This window comes from Vipera ursinii (assembly GCF_947247035.1).
Source record: "Vipera ursinii genome assembly, chromosome: 6".
Lineage (NCBI taxonomy): Eukaryota > Metazoa > Chordata > Lepidosauria > Squamata > Viperidae > Vipera > Vipera ursinii.
This window is the reverse complement of record NC_139515.1, coordinates 12809876-12829255: the sequence shown is the minus strand read 5'-3', so window position 1 is coordinate 12829255 and position 19380 is coordinate 12809876. Positions and strand designations below refer to the sequence as shown.

Here is a 19380-nt window from a genome sequence, read left to right as displayed (position 1 = left end):
TTCCATGTTGAAATCAATTCAAGAAACAATTGTTTTAAATTATGAGGAGACTAAAATAATTTAAATAACATAAATGAGCAACTCTCCAACTTAAACTGGAGAGGCTGTTTAACAAATATAAATGGACTAAGCATTTTTACAAAAACACTTTAATTAAATTGTCTTTTTTATTCCAAATAATAAATACAGAAACAGAGGAAGAAATACTTGGTGACTTAAATGTACTGACTTGCAAAGTTATTTGGCAAAGGAAGAAAGCTAGAGTAAGACTGAAGAAAATAGAGGTCCTGACTAATTAGATGAGGTATTATACCATCTAATGGTTGTTTGAATATGATTAAAAGAATAGACAATTGTTAGACATAAAAGGACCATTATAAAATAGAAGGATGTGATTTGTAACTAGGATAACATAATTTTCTATAAGATGGGAAATATGAAAATACTAAGTGGGTCAATATAAGGAAAGCTTTTAATTACCCAAATGTAATTAATTATGAGAAAAATGATAATTGATAAAGTTATTTTGAATATTTATGGGAAATTAAAATTAAAAAAGAGAGGGGAAAAACCAGGATACGGATTGAATAAGGGAACTCTGATTGCAAATACATTTGAGATATGTTTTGACTAGAGAAGATATTATAAACTGATATTATTGACACCATGTATAACGTGATGAAAATATTTATATTTAATTCTATAGGTATTAATAGCAGTAAGAATTATACTTGCATAGTGGGGAAAAATGATTATTATTTGAGGAAGAGAGGATCAGGGAAATACTGGATGGTGTAGTATTGGATATTTTGAGTGAAATTTAACATATACCACTGAATGATAAAGGAACCCAGACACCGAGTTTTTTATTAAGTACTTATGATTGTGAAACTTGAAATTAATAAAATATTTACACAAAAAAAGAAAAGAAAAGAAATCATTGCTTTGGTTCCCAAACATTTCAAAACAGATAAATGCACACTCTCCTTGTTAAAATTTCTGCTTCCCACACTAGTTCAATTACAGTAACATTCACATAACTGTGACAATGCTCACTGCAAAGGATTGGATATTGCCAATTTCCCCATTGTACTGATGTCACAGCCAGGGACAGAGGAAAGAAATGCTTTGGTTTTTTTCTAAAGGCACACGCAGTTGACATGGGGACAACAATAAAACCACAAAAAACAGGATCCTCCATCCTCTTTGTCTGTTGATTCAGCACCACACTTTGCTATGACTAGAGAAGAACTGGTTAGACCAGGGGTCAGCAACCTGAAACAGTGAAAGAGCCACTCGGAACCGGTTCCCTCACAAAAGGAAAAACTGGGAGCCGCAAAAAAATGTGTGCACATGCGTGTACATGCGCACATGCGCAGAACAGGGTTTGACTGAAGAGTGGAGCCAAGGCAAGATATACACCTACCCTGCATATTTGAATTGATTGGTCGAACTTTTTTAGTCCCACTTTTTTTTTTGTTTTTTGGACTGCACATGGCAGAGGACTGGGAGCCGCAGTAGATGGCTGAAAGAGCCGCATGCGGCTCCGGAGCCGCGGGTTGCAGACCTGTGGGTTAGACTAACAAAAAAGGTCAAGCCCCAAGAAGCATTTTTTTTTGGGGGGGGGAGAGGAAAAACAAGGAAGGCACCACCTTGTCCTAACTTTCTCTGTTTTATTTGCATAAGGAAGAGGTGAACTGCAAGTAGATTGTACCTAACATGACTACTGGCATAGCCATCTCCAACATATAACTATATAACATATCACTATATACCGCAGGGATCCCCAAGCCTGAGCCATGGCCCACTACCAGGCTATGAGCTGTCCAGAACTGGGCCACTTGAAGCTGTGGGCAAGCATTCCCCCAGTTGCATGAGCAATGGGCAAGCACATGTGCGCACACTCCTTTTGTGCGGGTGGCGGGTGCACATGCCCGCTGCTCATGCAAATGGCACTGTGCATGCACTTTCCCATCACTCATGCAGAACCATCCCTTCTCCCCATCCCCTCCACCCCTGCTGATCTACAAAGCCAGAAAGCTTGGGGAACTCTGATTTGCTGTATGCTATTATATACTATATAACTATGAAAGCTATAACTACGACCCTGTAATGCAGTAAAAAGATTGAATTACATAAGGGTTCAGTTTAAACAGCACTCTATTTTGGGGGTCTTAAAATCCATGGAAAGTCAGCCCGTTAATCTGCACAGCTTTTTGTACAGAATATGAAGAGTATCTCTCTCTCTCTCCCCCTCCCTTTCTTTTCTTACCTATGCCTTGGAAATCTGTTTCACACTTTGCATGAGGAAAACAAGAAGACTGGCAGTCATTCAAGACAATTCGTTATATAATTCACCATGTACTGAGACAAACCTTATTCACAAATAAATATTTTTCCTAATCAGAAAGAGAATTCCAGTAGAGCTTTGAAAATGGAAATGGGTATACACAGTGCTTTTTTTGTAAAAGAAAAAGGTGCTGGAACTCACACATGTCATACAACCCTCCTTGCCTATCCTACAAGGTTCCATCCAGAAAAGGTGCCAGAACTCCGTTCTGAGCGCTCTATGACAAAAAAGCCCTGGGTATACAATGGTTGTAGTTGTTGTGATTCAGGGTCAGCCTGTGGGTTCGGCAGTTGGGTCGGATGATTCAGATGAAGGGGAGGAGGGGGGTGTTGAAGAACTTGCTGATGATGGCTTTGAGGCTACGCAGAGCCCCCAGCCAGGCCCCTCCTACCTGGTGGAGACCCAGCTGTGTGAGCCTGACAGTGTGGATGAAGATGACCCACAGCTGGCCCTGTTCAAGGATGCCCGACGCAGGAGGCAGTCAAGTAGGAGCAAGCAGAGGAAGGCTGTGGGACTTCTCGGAAGGAGGCAAAGAGAGGCCATGCCCTGAACTCTTTATAAAGGGAATGTTTGGGGGAGGGCTGGTTTGCTGAAAGCAACCGCTCCGATAGTGTTTCAAAGCTCCGGTATCTTGTTTCATGTTTTGTTTGTTTTTGTAATAAATTTGGCAGACGTATTCCAGCCTTTTGCCGTCTGTAAAGGGGTTGCCTTTTCTGCAAGGCCGGTAGCAGGCTGGTACAGAACACTAGTGCAGTATTGGAAATTATTGCCATGCAGGTGGGTGGCTGTCTAAATTTGGTATCTAATAGCTAAAGTGTCAATGCTGCTAACATTGGATGTTTTTGCATTGACAACAGATGGAGATACTACCATTTTCTTCTTTTTACTTTTAGAGTTAGATGATGCTGGGGGGGGAAGGAATGTGCATGAGAGACTAGCAAGACATGATAATACTGAACCTAGTGTGAGCACCAAGGTTATTGAAATAAGAGATGATAAAGAATTGGCACGCTGGAGAGCTGGAGGGAAAGCCTGTATTTCAAACTAATTGGGGAATGTGATTTATGACTGTTAACTGGAGGAGGGAATTGCGTTTTGATACTATGTTCTCAGGGGAGGGGAACTCAGTTTTTGGCTTCGATTATGTTAGTGCCGATGCTATGCTACTCAAATAAAGATTCTTTAAGGTAAACAATGCCTCAAAGTTCTTTGAAGAGTTTCATCTGTCGGAACCATGACATCTCTCTCCCCCCTCCCTTTCTTTTCTTACCTATGTCTTGGAAATCTGTTTCATACTTTGCATGAGGAGAGCAAGAAGACTGGCAGTCATTCAAGACAATTTGTTATATAATTCACCATGTACTGAGACAAACATTATTCACAAATAAATCTTTTTCCTAATCAGAAAGAGAATTCCAGTAGACCTTTGAAAATGGACATGGGTATACAATGCTTCTAGTGCAGTATTGGAAATTATTGTCATGCAATTGGGTGGCTATCTAAATTTGGTATCTAATAGCTAAAGAAGTAAGTAAAGTAAGTAAGTAAGTAAAGTAAGTAAGTAAAGAAGCTGGAACCTCCAATCTTGCCAAAAGACACATCCTTTGTCTCTTAGGGCTCATATCTAATACACTGTGGAGAAGCCCACGGAAGCTAATCAGAGTTATAGAGCTGGTTATTCTTGTCCAACTCTTCAGTTCTCAGTTCTCAAAATGCTCATTAAAAACTTGAATGACTGAACTTAACAGGGACAGTCAAAGATCAGGATGGTTGTGACCTTCTAATCAAACTCCCACCTATAAATGGGAGCTTCACAGGTTGTGATTACCACCTGTTGGATGTTCTCCTGCAGACCAATCAAATATGGAGGTAGGGAGTAATGAGAAAGAAGAAACCTCAGATGCAGAGTAAGAGATGTAGGAAGCATACCCAGGGTCAGCCACGAAGAACTTAACTGCCTATACACTAATGCTCAAAGCTTAGGGAACAAACAGGGTGAACCTGAAATACTAGCGCAAGAGGGCAAGTATAGTTGCCATAACACAAACTTGGTGAGAAGGCACTCATGAATGGAATGTACTGTTATAGAAGGATGCAAACTATTCCAAAGAAACAGACCTAACAAAAAAGGAGGTGAAGTTGCATACTATGTGAGAGATCACTTCCTCTCTGCAGAGATGCGCACAACAAAGAATGAAAGCCTTCTAGAATGTATATGAGTCAACTTAAAAGGAAAAAAGAATGACATTGCTACAACCCAGAAGAAATAGATGAACTTTTTGCTAATCAGTTAACCAATGTATGTAGCAAACACACCACAGTAGTGATGGGGGGCTTTAACTATCCTGACATCAACTGGGAGGCAAACTCTGCAACAAATGGGAGATTGAACAGAGTCCTGACCCACCTAGCTGACCACTCATTACCCAAAAGGTAGAGGAGGCAACTAGGGACAGCTATACTGAGTCCTTATTCTTACCCACAGAGAAGAAGTGATAGAGGAGATCAGAATGGCGGGAACTTTAGGGGAGACTGAACATGTCATATTAGAATTCAATATCAAATAGACACAAGCAATAGAACACAATCAAACAAGTGTCCTAGACTTTAAAAGACCTTATTTTAACTTATTTTAATTCAGAGAGAGCTTGGGAAGGATCCCATGGATGAAAATCTTAAAGACGAAATCAACTCAAGAAGCTTGGGAAACTCTGAAAAATATGATTATAAAAGTCCAGTCCAGCTCAATACCACTAAAAAAAGAAAAGCAAGGAAAAAACCTGCATGGTTGCACAAAGTTGTCTCAGACCAACTGAGAGAGAAAAAGAATAAGTACAAAAAATGGAAAGAGGGACACATAACTAAGGCAGAATATGAACAAATAGCCTGAACCTGCAAAGATGAAGTTAGGAAAGCTAAGGCCTTGAACAAAAAACAAACAAACAAACAAAAAAAGATCCAGGAAATTAGACCAATCAGCCTGACAGCAAGACCTTCCCAAAATCTGGGAAGATCTTGGGAAAGATAATCATGCCACAAATTTGTGAACACCTAGAAGCAAACCAAGTTATAAACGGTAGCCAACATGGGTTCATCAAAAACAGATTATGCCAAACAAATCTTATTTCATTCTTTGACAAAGTGTTACATTAGTGGAACAGTAAAATGCTGAATACTTAGATTTCAGCAAAGCATTTGATAAAGTAGACCACAACCTACTTCTTTACAAGCTAGTAAACTGTGAGATAGACAGCACCACCATTAGATGGGTTTGTAACTGGTTGACAAATCGTACTCAGTATGTAGTCCTCAATAGAACTACATCCACATGGAGGGAAATAAGCAGGGGGTTACCCAAGATTCCATTATAGGTCCAGTGCTCCTCAATATTTTCATAAATGATCTAGATGAGAGAATAGAAGGGGAACTCATCAGATTTGCAGATGACACTGAGGTGGCAGGAATAGCCAAGACCCCAGAAGACACGCCCAAGTTCCAAAAAGATCTTGACAGGCTTGAACACTGGGCCCTATTTAACAAAATGAAAGTCAACATAGAGAAAAGTAAGGTTTATACTTATGTAAGAAAAACCAACTGTATAGGTACAGTCTAGGTCAGGGGTAGGCAACCTTGGCTCTTTTATGACTCGTGGACTTCAACTCCCAGAATTCCTGAGCCAGGCATGCTGGCTCAGGAATTCTGGGAGTTGAAGTCCACGAGTCATAAAAGAGCCAAGGTTGCCTACCCCTGGCTAGGTGAAATTTGGCTTAATGTCAGTAACCGTGAGAGGGATTTTGGAGTCCTAATGGACAATCACTTAAATATAAGCCAAAAGGGTGTGGCAGCAGCCTAGGCTGCATTAATAGAGGAATAGAATCAAGATCACATGAAGTTCTAGTACCGCTCTACAAAGCCACACTTGGAATACTATATCCACTTCTGGTCACCACAATATAAAAAAAGATGTTGAGACTGGAAAGAGTGCAGAGAAGAGCAATAAGAATGATTAGGGGGCTGGAGGTAGCCTAAAACATATGAAGAATGATTGCAGGAATTGGGCATGTCTAATGAAAAGAAGGACTAGGGGAGACATGATAGCAGTGTTTCAATATTTGAGGGGCTCCTGCAAAGATGAGGTGGTAAAACTATTTTCCAAAGCACCAAAAGGCAAAACAAGAAACAATGGATGGAAACTAACCAAGGAGAGAAGCAAGTTAGAACTAAAGAGGAAATTCCTCAGTTTGAGCAGTGGTCCCCAACCTTTCCTGCATGGTGGAATGGCAGCGGCGGCAACAGCATCGGGGGGGGATGGTTTTGCATGTGTGCACATTGCTTCCACAAATGCAGCTTTGTGTGTCTGCGCACTCACCCACCACTTGTGCGGCCTGGTTCCCAGTGGGCCACAGGCTGGCTCTGGGTCATGGAACGGGGTTTGGGGATCTTGGATTAGAGCAAACAACCAGTGGAATGGCTTGCCTTCAGAAATTGTGGGTGCTCCATCACTGGAGGCTTTCAAAAAGAGACTGGACAACCATTTGTCTGAAATTGTATAGGGTCTCCTATTTGAGCAGCGGGTTGGATTAGATGACCTCCAAGGTCCCTTCCAACTCTATTATTTTATGTTCTAATTAAAAAATGCTGTCTCTCACATTTCCCCCCCCCAAAAAAAGTATCTGTTGAATAAAATAATAATTACATGCTTTAAAAACTATAGAGCTAAAACTGGGTTTAGAATGTTTATCAGAACAAAGAGGAAGTCCTTAAAACATTTTTAATAAGATAGAGCAGGGCTTTTCAACCAATGGTACGGGTACCACCTGTGGTACATTGGCACCTGGCAGGTGGTATGCGACCATCCTAGAAAAGTGGTAGCGGGGGAGGGGAATGAGCTGAACCAGTGGCAGCACCTGAGCAAGAGATGGCTGGAGCTGCAGGGCTGTCAGGGCTCAGCAGAAGCGCCAGGATCAACACTTCTTTGGGGCTGTCAGGGCTTAGTGGAAGTACCAGGATCAGCGCCAGTCTCCAGCTGGAGCTCGGTGCTTATCCTGGCGCTTCTGCTGAGCCCAGAAGAAGAGCCGATCAGCTGGAATGTTGCAGCATCTCCAGGGTCTTGTGATTTACATTCAAATGTTTGGCAACTGATTCATATTTATGACGGTCACAGTATGCCAGGGTCATGTGAAGTGACCAAAACCTACTGCAACCACCCAGCAGACAGGAGGAATAAAAATCAAGCACCCCCCCAGCCCACCCCTGCTGCCAATCACAGCAATGAAAACCTCGGACAGGAGGAAGAGCGCCGCCGGGCGGGCAGGCAGGTGTCTTGCTCGGCTGTGGCTTGGGAGCACTTTTTTCAGTGCCATTGTAACTTTGAACAGTCACTAAGTGAACTGTTGTAAGTTGAGGACTACCTGTACCTCATCACTGTTTTCCTTTTTTTTTTTTGGTCCTCAAGTTTTTGACACCTTGCTAGACGGCTGGTGGTACTCGGATGTTGGCATATCCTAAAAGTGGTACGATGGGTGAAAAGGTTGAAAAGCCCTGAGATAGAGGGCTGATCTCCCCTTTCTGCTTGCTCCAGAATAAGACCACCTACCATTTCAGGAGAGCGGGATCAGGAAAGGTTGTCCTCAACCTATCCTTAGCCTGCTGGAAAGGAAACTTCCCTTCATGTTTTTGGTTACTCAACTTTCTATTTGAGGGAACACCTGCTGCCAGAATCAAGTTCCCTTCGTCCAGTGCGCTCACACAGGGAGGGTCTTCTCAGGGTGCCGCCAGTAAAAGATTGCTGGCGGATAACACCCAGGGGGAGGGCCTTCTCTGTGGGTGCGCCTGCCCTCTGGAACCAGCTGCCCGTGGAGCTCAGGACTGCCCCTGACCTGTGTTCATTCCGCCGGGACCTAAAGACTTGGCTCTTTGAGCTCTCTGACCCAGGCTGAGAATTTTAACTGGGGTTTTATTTTCCGGGATAATTTAATCTTTTTAATTGTCTTTTAACTTTTGTATTTTGTATTGGTGTGATTTTAAAATGCCCTGTAAACTGCCCTGAGTCCTTCGGGAAAGGGCGGTATATAAATCTAATAAAATTAAAAAAATAAATTAAATTTCCCCTTTCTGCTGATGCAAATAGGCCTATCCAGACCCGTTTTGCAGTTTATGCCAACATACACTATTTCCTCACTTGCAACTGCATTCTGCAGACTCTGCAAACAGAGACTCTGTTTTTCAAAATGATTCAGCCTACAACTGAACCAGAATGTAGCGATCCAGGTTCTCAGCAGAACTCACTGTCAGCAAAATATCACTCCTATATTTTGGGTTCTGCCATGCTCCTTAAGTTTAGGTGCAATTCAAAGGGCTGGTTTTAACCTATGGAGTCCTTCATGGCTTGGGATCTCCAGCCAGAATAGTCTTGGCCCACAAGACCATCTCAACAGAACCTGCTGTTGATACCCCATTTTCAAGAAGTTTGGGGGGCCGCTCAGTGGGTTAGGACGCTGAGCTTGTCGATCAGATGGTCGGCAGTTTGGCGGGTCGAATCCTGAGTGCCGCGTAACAGAGTGAGCGCCTGTTACTCGTCCCAGCTTCTGCCAACCTAGCAGTTCGAAAGCACATAAAATTGCAAGTAGAAAAATAGGGACCACTACGGTGGGAAGGTAACAGCGTTCCGTGCGCCTTTGGCGTCTAGTCATGCCAGCCACATGACCACAGAGAAGTCCTCGGATAAGCGCTGGCTCTTCGGCTTTGAAACAGAGATGAGCACTGGCCCCTAGAGTTGGAAACGACTAGCACGCATGTGCGGGGGAACCTTTACCTTTACGTTTGATCAGGATGAACTACTTTTCCTGTCACAGGTCAACCTCTGGAAAAGTCTCCCCATTGATCCCAAGCTTGTCCTTATCCTGACAACATTCAGCAAACACTTCAAGATGGAGCCCTTCCATTGGGCCAACTTCATCAGTCTTCTAGGTAGGCTAGATTAGTTTACAAGAATTACAGGAACTCCACTTTATTGCTGTAGGACGTAACAACAGGATCTTAAAGGTCAGACAGTGTTTCTCTCTCACTGTACTTATATCCAAGAGACACAAGGCAGGCTGATTTTGAGTTTCTTTTTCACCCCCTCCTCTCTTTTTGAACTAAGCTTTCTGAACCTTAAGGTGATCTCCATATCCTACGTACCCAGATGAACCAAAGTCAGACCCAGAGGGTTATGCAAAAGGCACTCAGAATTTAATTGCCCCTCTGTTGGAAAGTCAGTAAATCAAAACACAATTGCATGAAATGGAAAAATATCCACCATGCGGGATCTTCATTTCCTTTTTTTCAGAGTTTATCAAGTTGCCATGACAATAGATATGTTGAGAAGGGTATGATTAACCATCCCTCTTCAGATACATCCAGCTTCTTTTAAGTTTTCAGAAAGGCATCAGGAGATCAGATCGAAAGAGGCATCAGATTTTCCCTCTCACAGCTGTGTATGCTTCTGGCCCTGGGGAGGTTCATGGCTGTAAAACATTAAAAGCAACCGAACGAATGCTTACAAACAATTAAGTCTAACAAGGGTCTAATTGGGCTGAATGTTAAACTACGGCACTTCCAATTGTTAAGTCAGCTATCTATTTTAAACCCAGTTCTCTGCTTGCCAAGATAATCAACCAATGCATCTGGGTTTTCGAAATTATTCCTACAAACAAAACAAATCGTTGTTTTCAGGCACACATACTTCAAAATTAGTACGGAATAATTTTCTCTGTTTGCAGTGGCAGCACCCTTGTTGAAGACACTTAAATATGCATCCAAGTTCAGTAGAAAGAATATTTTAGTCCACATTGCCATTCATTGACCGCTCACCCACTTCAGCCACAACAATCCTTCAAACAGCATGATACATTTGCTGATTTGGAGGCACTGCTATTTTGTATTGTTTCCACGACTTCATGCCAAGCCTACTTTTGAGGAACATATAATGAAAACATCACATTAGCGTATTTTAGTATTAAACATACTGCACAATTCTTTTTGTGTCTTGAAATCACAATATACCCACCATGCAATGACAGCTGTTTTTGTGTACAATAATTCATGAATGATGAGAGTGGCACTTGGTCTTTATTCTGTCTTTAGATATACCGATATATGAATTACTTGCCTCTAGCGGGATAGATAGGCAGAAGATGGGAAATGTGGGTTTGTTTCAGGCTCTACAGAAAGTTTTACAACCTGGAAATTCTTGCAAACCAATTCAGATTGGTTGCAGTTCTGGGAAGCAGAGCTCAAACCAATTTGAGTGTCCAGGTGGTGCCAAAAGAAGACCATGGAGCCCAAGAACAACCTATAAAAAAACTGGCAGAATTTTAATGGCACTAGCGTCACTGCCATCCTGACTTTTTTTGGTTTTTTTACCATACCTGGCAGATCACCTTTATTTTATTTTTTTTATTTTAATTCCATTTATATCCCGCCCTTCTCCAAAGACTCAGGGCGGCTTACAAGCTTAGCAGTAGCCTTCATTCTATGTATATGCCTGCTTATTAGGGCTTTCACACACACACCCCAAGCGGCATTATTACAAAGTCAGCTTAATTGCCCCCAACAATCTGGGTCCTCATTTTACCTACCTCGGAAGGATGGAAGGCTGAGTCAACCTTGAGCCTGGTGGGACTCGAACCTGCACTAATTGCAGGCAGCTGGTGTTACTTAAGGAGGCATTAGCCCACTGCTCCACCAAGGCTCTTTTGAGCTTTCTACACAATTTCATTCCCGGGGCAGGAAGACAACACAATAGAAAATATTACATGAACCCAGTCAGACTGTGGAGAAGATTTCACAAAAGTTAAATCTCTTTTTCCCAGTCGGTGTTTTTTCTTCCTAATCCTAGCCTTCAGATAGTAAGAAACTTGAAATAGCCCCTTCTAACCTGGTAAGTAAAGCAGAGGTTGGCAACTTGCAGTCCACCTGCCAGATTTGGCCAGCCACCTGAAACCATCCAGTTTGCACTTCCAAAAGAAAATATTAGAAATAGAATTAGAATTCTTTATTGGCCAAGTGTGATTGGACAGAAGGAATTTGTCTCCGGTGCATAAGCTGCCAGTGTACATTCAAACGACAAGTGATAAATCACGATCACAATCATAAAATACAATCATCACAAATCATAAGATACAACACTGACAGTCATAGATACTAAATAATCATACTCGCCTTGCCTGCAGCAATCCCAAAGAAGAATTCAGATTTGTACTTCTATCTCAGCCCTGATGTAGAACCACGCTATTTTAATGAATTGTAATGATTTAGATGGTAATACAAGCCTATAAGTAAATATACATTTGTGTTTATAGAGTAGCCCTAAGGTCTCTGTGGGGCCACACCCTCTTTCTTTCCCCTATGAAAGGTGTCTCTAGGGCTTGCTCCAAGAGGCCAGTGGGTTTGCGTAAGAGAGAGGGCAAGAGCCGTGTCCCCAGAGGAGGCCTACACAATGGTGGTGGCTGACCCAAGCTTAAATACAAGCAATTCAAGAAAGAATCTCAGTGGGAGTTTCTGCCTGGTGGAATTGGAAGGGATGGGAGCAAAGTGGCCAGGCAAGGCTAAGATGGCACCTGCTGTTATGGAGTTGCTGCTCCCTCCCATCTTGACATGTGCCATGACTGTTAGCGACTATATCTGGGGTGTATTTTAGATCCATTATTATTTATGCAATGGTCTCCTATTACTACTAGGATGAAAAGCCAACTTGCCTGGGAAGTTGAAGAAACATCTTGCAAGAAGACAATAGCGAGGGGTCTTTCTGTTGCTGCCAAGAAAACAACATCAACCTCTCCCCACCCCCCCACCCCCACCTCCCCCAGCCATCTGGGAATAGAGCCGCACAGAAACACCAACAAAAAAATAAATAAATCAGGGTGTCCCCACAATCATCAGGTTGACTTGATGGTTGTGACTTCTATATGGCCCGGAGTGTGTACACCCTCCCGCTTGCAGCTCAGTGAATACTTCCTGCCAATGTCCCTGCAGTCTGAATTAATTGCCTTTCCCCCTATTTTACAGCAGTTCTTTTTTAAAAGCAGTAAGGTTTGTTTTCATAGGGGGGAAAAAAGAGAGGATTGCTGTTTTATTCATCGAGAGCTGTTGGGTCAAATCCTCCTGCCAGAAACCCTAATGAAAAACATGCTAGCATGGTGTGTCAAGAATTTGAGAAAAGAATCCGAGATGCCTCTTTTTCCCCCCACCGCCTCGTTTCTTCTTACAGCAGTTCAAGTTCTGAAGAACAATTGGCAGAAAGGAGGCAGCTTCGGGCTCTTGACAATTGGGGATAAATTAAAGTAGCTGCAAGGCATGCCGTATGCAGAGCAGAGACTGGGGAAGTATGTGACATGTGTTTTCTGTCTTCCAGCTGTTCTAATTATTGCATTCCTGGCAGAGGAGGGAGAAAAAAAATCTCATTTTTTTAAAAAAAAATTCTCATTATTAGAACTGTAAAAGAAGGACTTAATTTTCTTCTCCACAATAGCTCTAAATATGAGGGAAAGGGGGTGACCAAACATGGATGTGCTCTTGATTGCGAAAAAAAGTAAAAAAAAAAAAAGACAAATACAGCACCAACGTTGGAATACTTATTACTTTATTGGTATTATTTAATCTCAAGAACCTGGAACAAGCATCTTGTGCTTAAAGTGCAGTATTTTGCGGAGACCAAAGAATATTAGAAATTCTAGGACCAGAAATAACTTGAGAGCTGTTCTCAAGTGGGGATTAAATATAAAACGTTACAAGGATTCTAAAAGCTTTTATTAGTGTTCAGAATTCTAATTACTTACACAAGGCTACATACAGTGAACTGCTATGTCTAGCATTTCCTTTTTCTATTTCTACAGAGGATGATACAATTTTCCAAGGCAAGAATCCTGCTGGAAAACTTCTTGGGTCACAGGTGCTCTTCTAGCCAATGCAGTATGCAAACCTACACTAGACTTGCCACATTTAGCATTTTGTGTGTGTCCTATACTCTTTTCTCTCTAGCAGCAGCAGCTGCTGTGTTAACAGTTTAAAATCACTGCACAGGTGAAAAACATGTTTCTGACAAATCTGATGAGTTTTCACAAATTACAAAAAGAAATTATTACCATGTTCAATGCAGTCACACCTGATAAAATGACGAAGTGAAATCATGGGGAAAGTCACGGTATCTGATCATTTTTGTCAGGTCCATGGACATTAAATGCCTATGTTGGAATCACAAAAGAACTGCAGTTATAGGAAAAGAGCACTTTTGGATGCTCTGAATGTCTCAAATACAGATTTCTAAAAAGAAAAGCATTGCTTTCAGAAACTTTAAAAACTTACTTCCAAACAAATTTAGCAAATAATATTGCGACAGTCATCAAGTAATTGTTCGCAGTTCCAATTTGTCTTCTTTGAATAACATTGACTTATTTTAGACCTTTTGGCAAAGATGCTTGACTCTGGGTTGAAAAACTGAGGCCATGGGGGATCATGTATGTTACAAGGGTGTCCAAAAACCCAGGCTTTATTTGTTCCCCTCCTAAATTCTTTGATCTCCACTAATAAACCCTAAGGCTGAGAGTTTATGGGCTAATAAAGATTAAATTGTTCCATAGCAATACTGTGCACTCAGATCTTGTAATTCGGAGTCTCACATATCACTTCTATTACTTTACATTATCACATGGTCCTCTCCATACACCAAAAATTCCCAGAGTAGTATAAAGGTCCCCCCCACACCTCATCATGATGGGGGGTGAACAGTATAAACATCAGTGGTCTGACTAGTGAACCCAACAAAAGGATTCCTCTAGGCCAGGGGTGTCAAACTCAATTTCATTGAGGGCCGCATCAACATTGCGGTTGCCCTCAGGGGGCCGGGTGGGTATGGCCTGGGTGGGCGTGGCCTACTGGGTGGGCGTGGCTAGAGTGCGTATGGCCTACTGGGTGGGCATGGCCAGCTCTACATCGTTCGCATCAAGGGTGCCTATGGGGGCCTGGGCAGGAGTGGGACAGATCTGAGGGTCTCTGGCAGAAGGAGGATCTCTGGGCCAGGGCCAAGGCAGTGGGGGCCATTCCCTCACTGTTTTCAGGATGGCTTCATGGGCTGCATGAAACCACTTCGCGGGCCACATCCAGCCCCCGGGCCTTGTGTTTGACACGTCTACTCTAGGCAATGAAATCCCAAAAGGTAGAACTTTTTTGGATACACCATCTCGGAACTGAAGAAGCAAAACCAGCTCTGGTTTTTCCCTTGCTCCCACCCCTTGACCGTTCCCATTGTCCAATAATAAGACTTCTTTTTGTTACGGGAACAGTCCACTTCTCTATCGAGCACCTGCAGTAGTGACCTTGGAGCTTGCAGGCTCTCACGGTTCGTAAATAGCTTCTTGGCATCCCATTTCCTCCCTTTGCTTTCTATCCCTCCCCCCTGTTCTTTGGCAAGTTGATTAGCGATAGACACTAGCAGGCATTATAGCCATTCAGTCTTGACAATAAGCCTGTTATATTGACTAACATAGCTCTAGCCTGGAGAAAGAACTGGTGACCTACTCCCGTTTTCCTCAAAGTCTTTATGGATCAACTCAAAGATGTGGAAGACATCGTACCAAGCAGTGAGTCCCCCCAGCTGGGAGGAACCAATAAAGCTACCAGGGAATAACAAAGAGATTATCATAGTAGCAGGAGTATCGATGATATGGAATGAGGTAAATCCTAATTCCCCACCCCAGACATTGACACAGCTCCTAGTGAAAACAGAGAACACGGAACATCAATGGCTTAAACTAGGAAAGCTGAACATTGTTAAGAATGAAATGAATAGGCCCAATATTGATACACTAGGCATCAGTGAGGTTCATTGGACTGGCTGTGGCTTCTTCAACTCTGATGGTCATATCATATACTACTCTGGCAATGATATCATTAAAAAAAATGGGCACAGCTATAACAAGTTTTCGAACAGTCATTGACAGAATAATGGCAACATGTATCAACGGAAAACCTTGCAACACGACAATTCTGCAAGTTTACACTTCCACTATGGACTCTGCAGTAGAGAACATCAAAGACTTCTATGCTAAAATTCAGAAAACTCTGAAACAAATACAAAAAAAGACTGTATTATATGATATTTCAGTGCAAAAGTGGGAGAAATGGAAGAAACAGGGTTCACAGGCAAGTTTGGGCTTGGTGAATGAAATGAGCCAGGAGAACATCTGATTAAGCTTTGCCACGAGCAACAGCTAAGCAAAAAGAACATGTGGTTTGAACAATAGAAGAGGTGATTATATACTTGGACTTCACCAGATGGGGAACATCGAATCCAAATTGACCACATATTATGTCAAAAGAAGTGGAAAAGTTCCATCCTCACCATGAAAACATCCCCTGGTAAAAAAAAAAATGCGGGTCGGACCATAAACTGTTAGCTGCCTAGGAAAAGTTCAAACCACCACCCAGGATTCAAAAATTTGACATCGAGAAGTTTCCCTCAGCATCTGCAGTTGAAGTTAAGAACAGATTTGAACTGCTCAATATTATAGAAAGGCAAGCAGATGAGCTATGGGGGCGGGGAATGAAAACAACCATCACTGAAATAGTCCAAGAATATATTACATACAAAAAGCCAAAGGAATTAGCCAGCTGAATATCAGAAGCTGCAATAAAGACAGCCGAAGCAAGAAGGAAAGCAAAAGTCATTGGTGACAGGGAGGAAAGGTGGAACATTAAAGTTCCAGAGAGAAGCAAGAAAAGATAAAGTACTAGGCCGAGCAATGTAAGAAACTAGAGGAAGCAGCCATGACCGGTCATATATGAGTGTTTCAATTATGTGAAGAAGACCAGAAACCCCTTAATGGCAAGAAAGGCTAGATGGTCAGAGGATGTGATGGGAAGGAATTGCATGACCAACAATCAATCAGAGAAAGAATACAGAAATATGCAGAACAACTTTACACAAACGAAGAACAAGGCCAAGCCATAAGATGGGAAGCTGACCTACCAGAAATGAAAACAGACTTTCTGTAGGTAGAGGTAGTGTGGACACTCAATATTTATCCCAATACCAAAAAAAGCCTGTTCCAATTACTGGACCATAGCCTAAATACCACACGAGTAAAATTCCCTTAAAGATAATCCAGCAACATTTCAACCCAATCGCGAACAGAGAACTGCCTAATGTACAAGGAGGATTTCAGAAAGAAAGAGGCCTGCTGTTGTGATTAAGCTGTGGGTTCGGCAGTTGGGTCGGACGACTCAGAGGAGGAGGAGGGGGGTGTTGAAGACCTTGCTGAGGGGGTTGAAGATCTTGCTGATGAGAGCCCTCAGCCAGGCCCCTCCCACTTGGTCACCACGGAGACCCAGCTGTGTGAGCCTGACAGCGTGGATGAAGATGACCCACAGCTGGCCCTGTTTAAGGACGCCCGACGCAGGAGGCAGTCAATTAGGAGTAAACAGAGGAAGGCAATGGGGCTCCTCGGAAGGAGGCAGAGAGAAGCCACGCCCTGAACTCTATATAAGGGGAATGTGTGGGAGGGCTGGTTTGCTGAAGGCAACCGCTTGGATAGTTCGTTTCTTAAAGCTCCTGTTTCTTGGTTTGTCTTGTTCCGTTTGTTTTTGTGGTAATAAATTTGGCAGGCGTAATTCCAGCCTCTTGCCTTCTTGTAAAAGGGGTTGTCCCTGCCTTTTCTGCAGGGCCGGTAGCAGGTTGGTACAGAACACCTGCGTGGTCATATTGCCAATCTAGGCTGCATGATGGAAAAAGCAAAGGAATACCAAAAAGATCTCTGCATGTGCTTCATCAACTACAGAAAAGCCTTCAACTGTTTGACCATCATCTTCCTGGGTACTAAAATTGACCAAAGTAGTGCCTGCAGCCTAAGATCAGAAGGTGTATAGCTATGGTCCCCAAACTTTGGGGCTTTGCAGACCACCGGTGGCAGTGGTGGTGATGGGGGAGGGGGGGAGAGGAGATGGTTCTGTGCAAGCAGCAAGTAAACACGTTTGCAAGCGCAGTTCCATTTGCACAAGTGGCAGGCATATGCCACTTGCATAAATGGAACTTTGCAGACAAGCGTGCACATCCGCCACTCATGCAAGTGGAGCTGTGCACTCATGCTTTTGCCCGCCCTTGTTGTGGCCCAGTTCTGAACGGGGTCCCTGGCATATAGCACTTGGAAGAACTGCAATATGCAGCATGAATAACATCTAGAAGAGTAAAGTCATCAGCCTCACAACCAAATGCAGATTAGTTAATGCAACAATTTTCCCAATTGCTACTTATCACTGCAAAACCTGGGACTCTGAAGAAGGCAGATAGGAGAAGGGCAGACCCCTTTGAACTGTGGTGCTGGAGGCGATAAGACTGCAAAAATAACAAAGAAGTCCTAGACCAAACTTCCCCCCAAAAAATATCACTTGAAGGTAAGATTGCCAAACAGGGGAAGCCATACTTTGGTCATATCTACAAGCTGACTCATTCAAAAAGTCAATCATGCTAGGAGTGATCAGTGGAAGAAGGAGCAGGGGTCACCCTAGTATCTGTTGGCTGGACACTATAAAGGATGACACCAGGATAATCATGGCAGACCTGAAGGAGGCGGCATGGACAGTGCTGATTCATAGAGTGGCCAAAGGTTGGACACAACTGAATGGTTGATGGGGAGTATAAAAAGGGATGACCAGAGGGTCAGTTGTCAGTTTCTAACACAGGTCAACCGGAAGAAAGGACATTTTATACTGGGACTATGCAATTGTTAAATGCTCCCCACCCTCCACAAGCTGCGGTTCAATCCCTGCATTTGCCGCATAGTGGGAAACAGCCAAAGGCCTTGGTGACATTAGCATATGTCAAAAAGTGAAGATGGCAGCCCTGATAATGGGATTGAAACTCCCATTGGCTTTGATGTACCTCTGTGTATTAAAAACACAGAATTTTGGTGGTCCCACACTTAACTTTTTTTCACTGTTTGATGTCCCTGTGGACATCTCTAGTGGAGAAAGATGGGGAAGCATGGGGGGAAAACGGGTGGAGGAAAAGTTTCAGTTGGCCACCAATTGCATACAAATTATTTCAGGCTGATGTGAGGCAGACACACAGACTTGCATCCCCCAAAGGAATGTGCTATTCCAGCTCTGGAAATGTCATTTGGATACAAAAGGGCTTTTTAATTATGCCAGGCCCATTTTTAACAAACTTGACACATCAAAACTGGGATCAAAATTTATGCATAGACAATTTCCACAGGCTTATGCAAAGCTACCACTTCTGCTGCATTCTGAGGTATCCAATTTCTATATAATGGAGGACAATGTATTAAATGTAATCCATTTAGAAAACTGAAGCAAATAAAATGGAGTAGGGTGGCTTTTAAAATCTAAATTACAAGTTCCTGTTCTTAATAATCCTTTAATTGTGTGTATGGGTCTTGGAACTGTCACTGTAATTGTTTTCTGTTTTCACAGTTAAGTGGATTTTGAGAGAATTAATAGCCCCAACCTAGAGAAGACTGGCTTCACCAGACATTACTAGTTTCTATATTATCAGCTTTCGAAGATTGCTGATGAAGTGTTTACTAAGAGGCTGAATTTATATGGTTTTATTAACTTCAAAATTAATAAATCTTGCTAATGATTCTTCAAGTTGAAGGGTGATTTCCCTTTGCCCTCTTTTTTTTCTTATTGCAGGAATGCTCTGAGGAATTCATTGTAGGAGATTTTGGAAGTTAAGCTTTTGTCATAATATTCCAAGATGTGAAAAAATTCCTCTTCCGAGAGATTGATTCCATATTTTCGTAGCACCTGCAGAAGAGATAGAAATGGGACATAGATCTAATCTATAATTATGTACCATCCGGAAAATTTTGTAGCAGAGAACCAAAGTAGAGCACTATTTATTTAAGTGCAACCACCTCATTCAATTCAAACCCCAGAATATTTGACATTATTTCCTCCCAGGGGGCAACTTGGCTGTATTGGTTGCTATTCTGATCTGAGATCGTCAAGAATGCCAGCTAATTTGGGAA

General features: G+C 42.5%; 1 protein-coding gene across 1 annotated transcript in view; it reads right to left on the bottom strand.

The window, feature by feature from the left end:
* Window positions 1-18981: 18981 nt before the first annotated feature.
* The window catches only part of EFCAB6 (EF-hand calcium binding domain 6), a gene marked incomplete at its 5' end in the record, with an annotated part of 137058 nt that continues 136659 nt past the window's right edge, over window positions 18982-19380 (bottom strand). Inside the window, one exon of the mRNA XM_083366235.1 lies at window positions 18982-19156. Within this exon, the coding sequence (XP_083222361.1) occupies window positions 19034-19156 (123 nt within the window). The 3' untranslated portion in view covers window positions 18982-19033. The remainder of the gene's footprint in view (window positions 19157-19380) is intronic.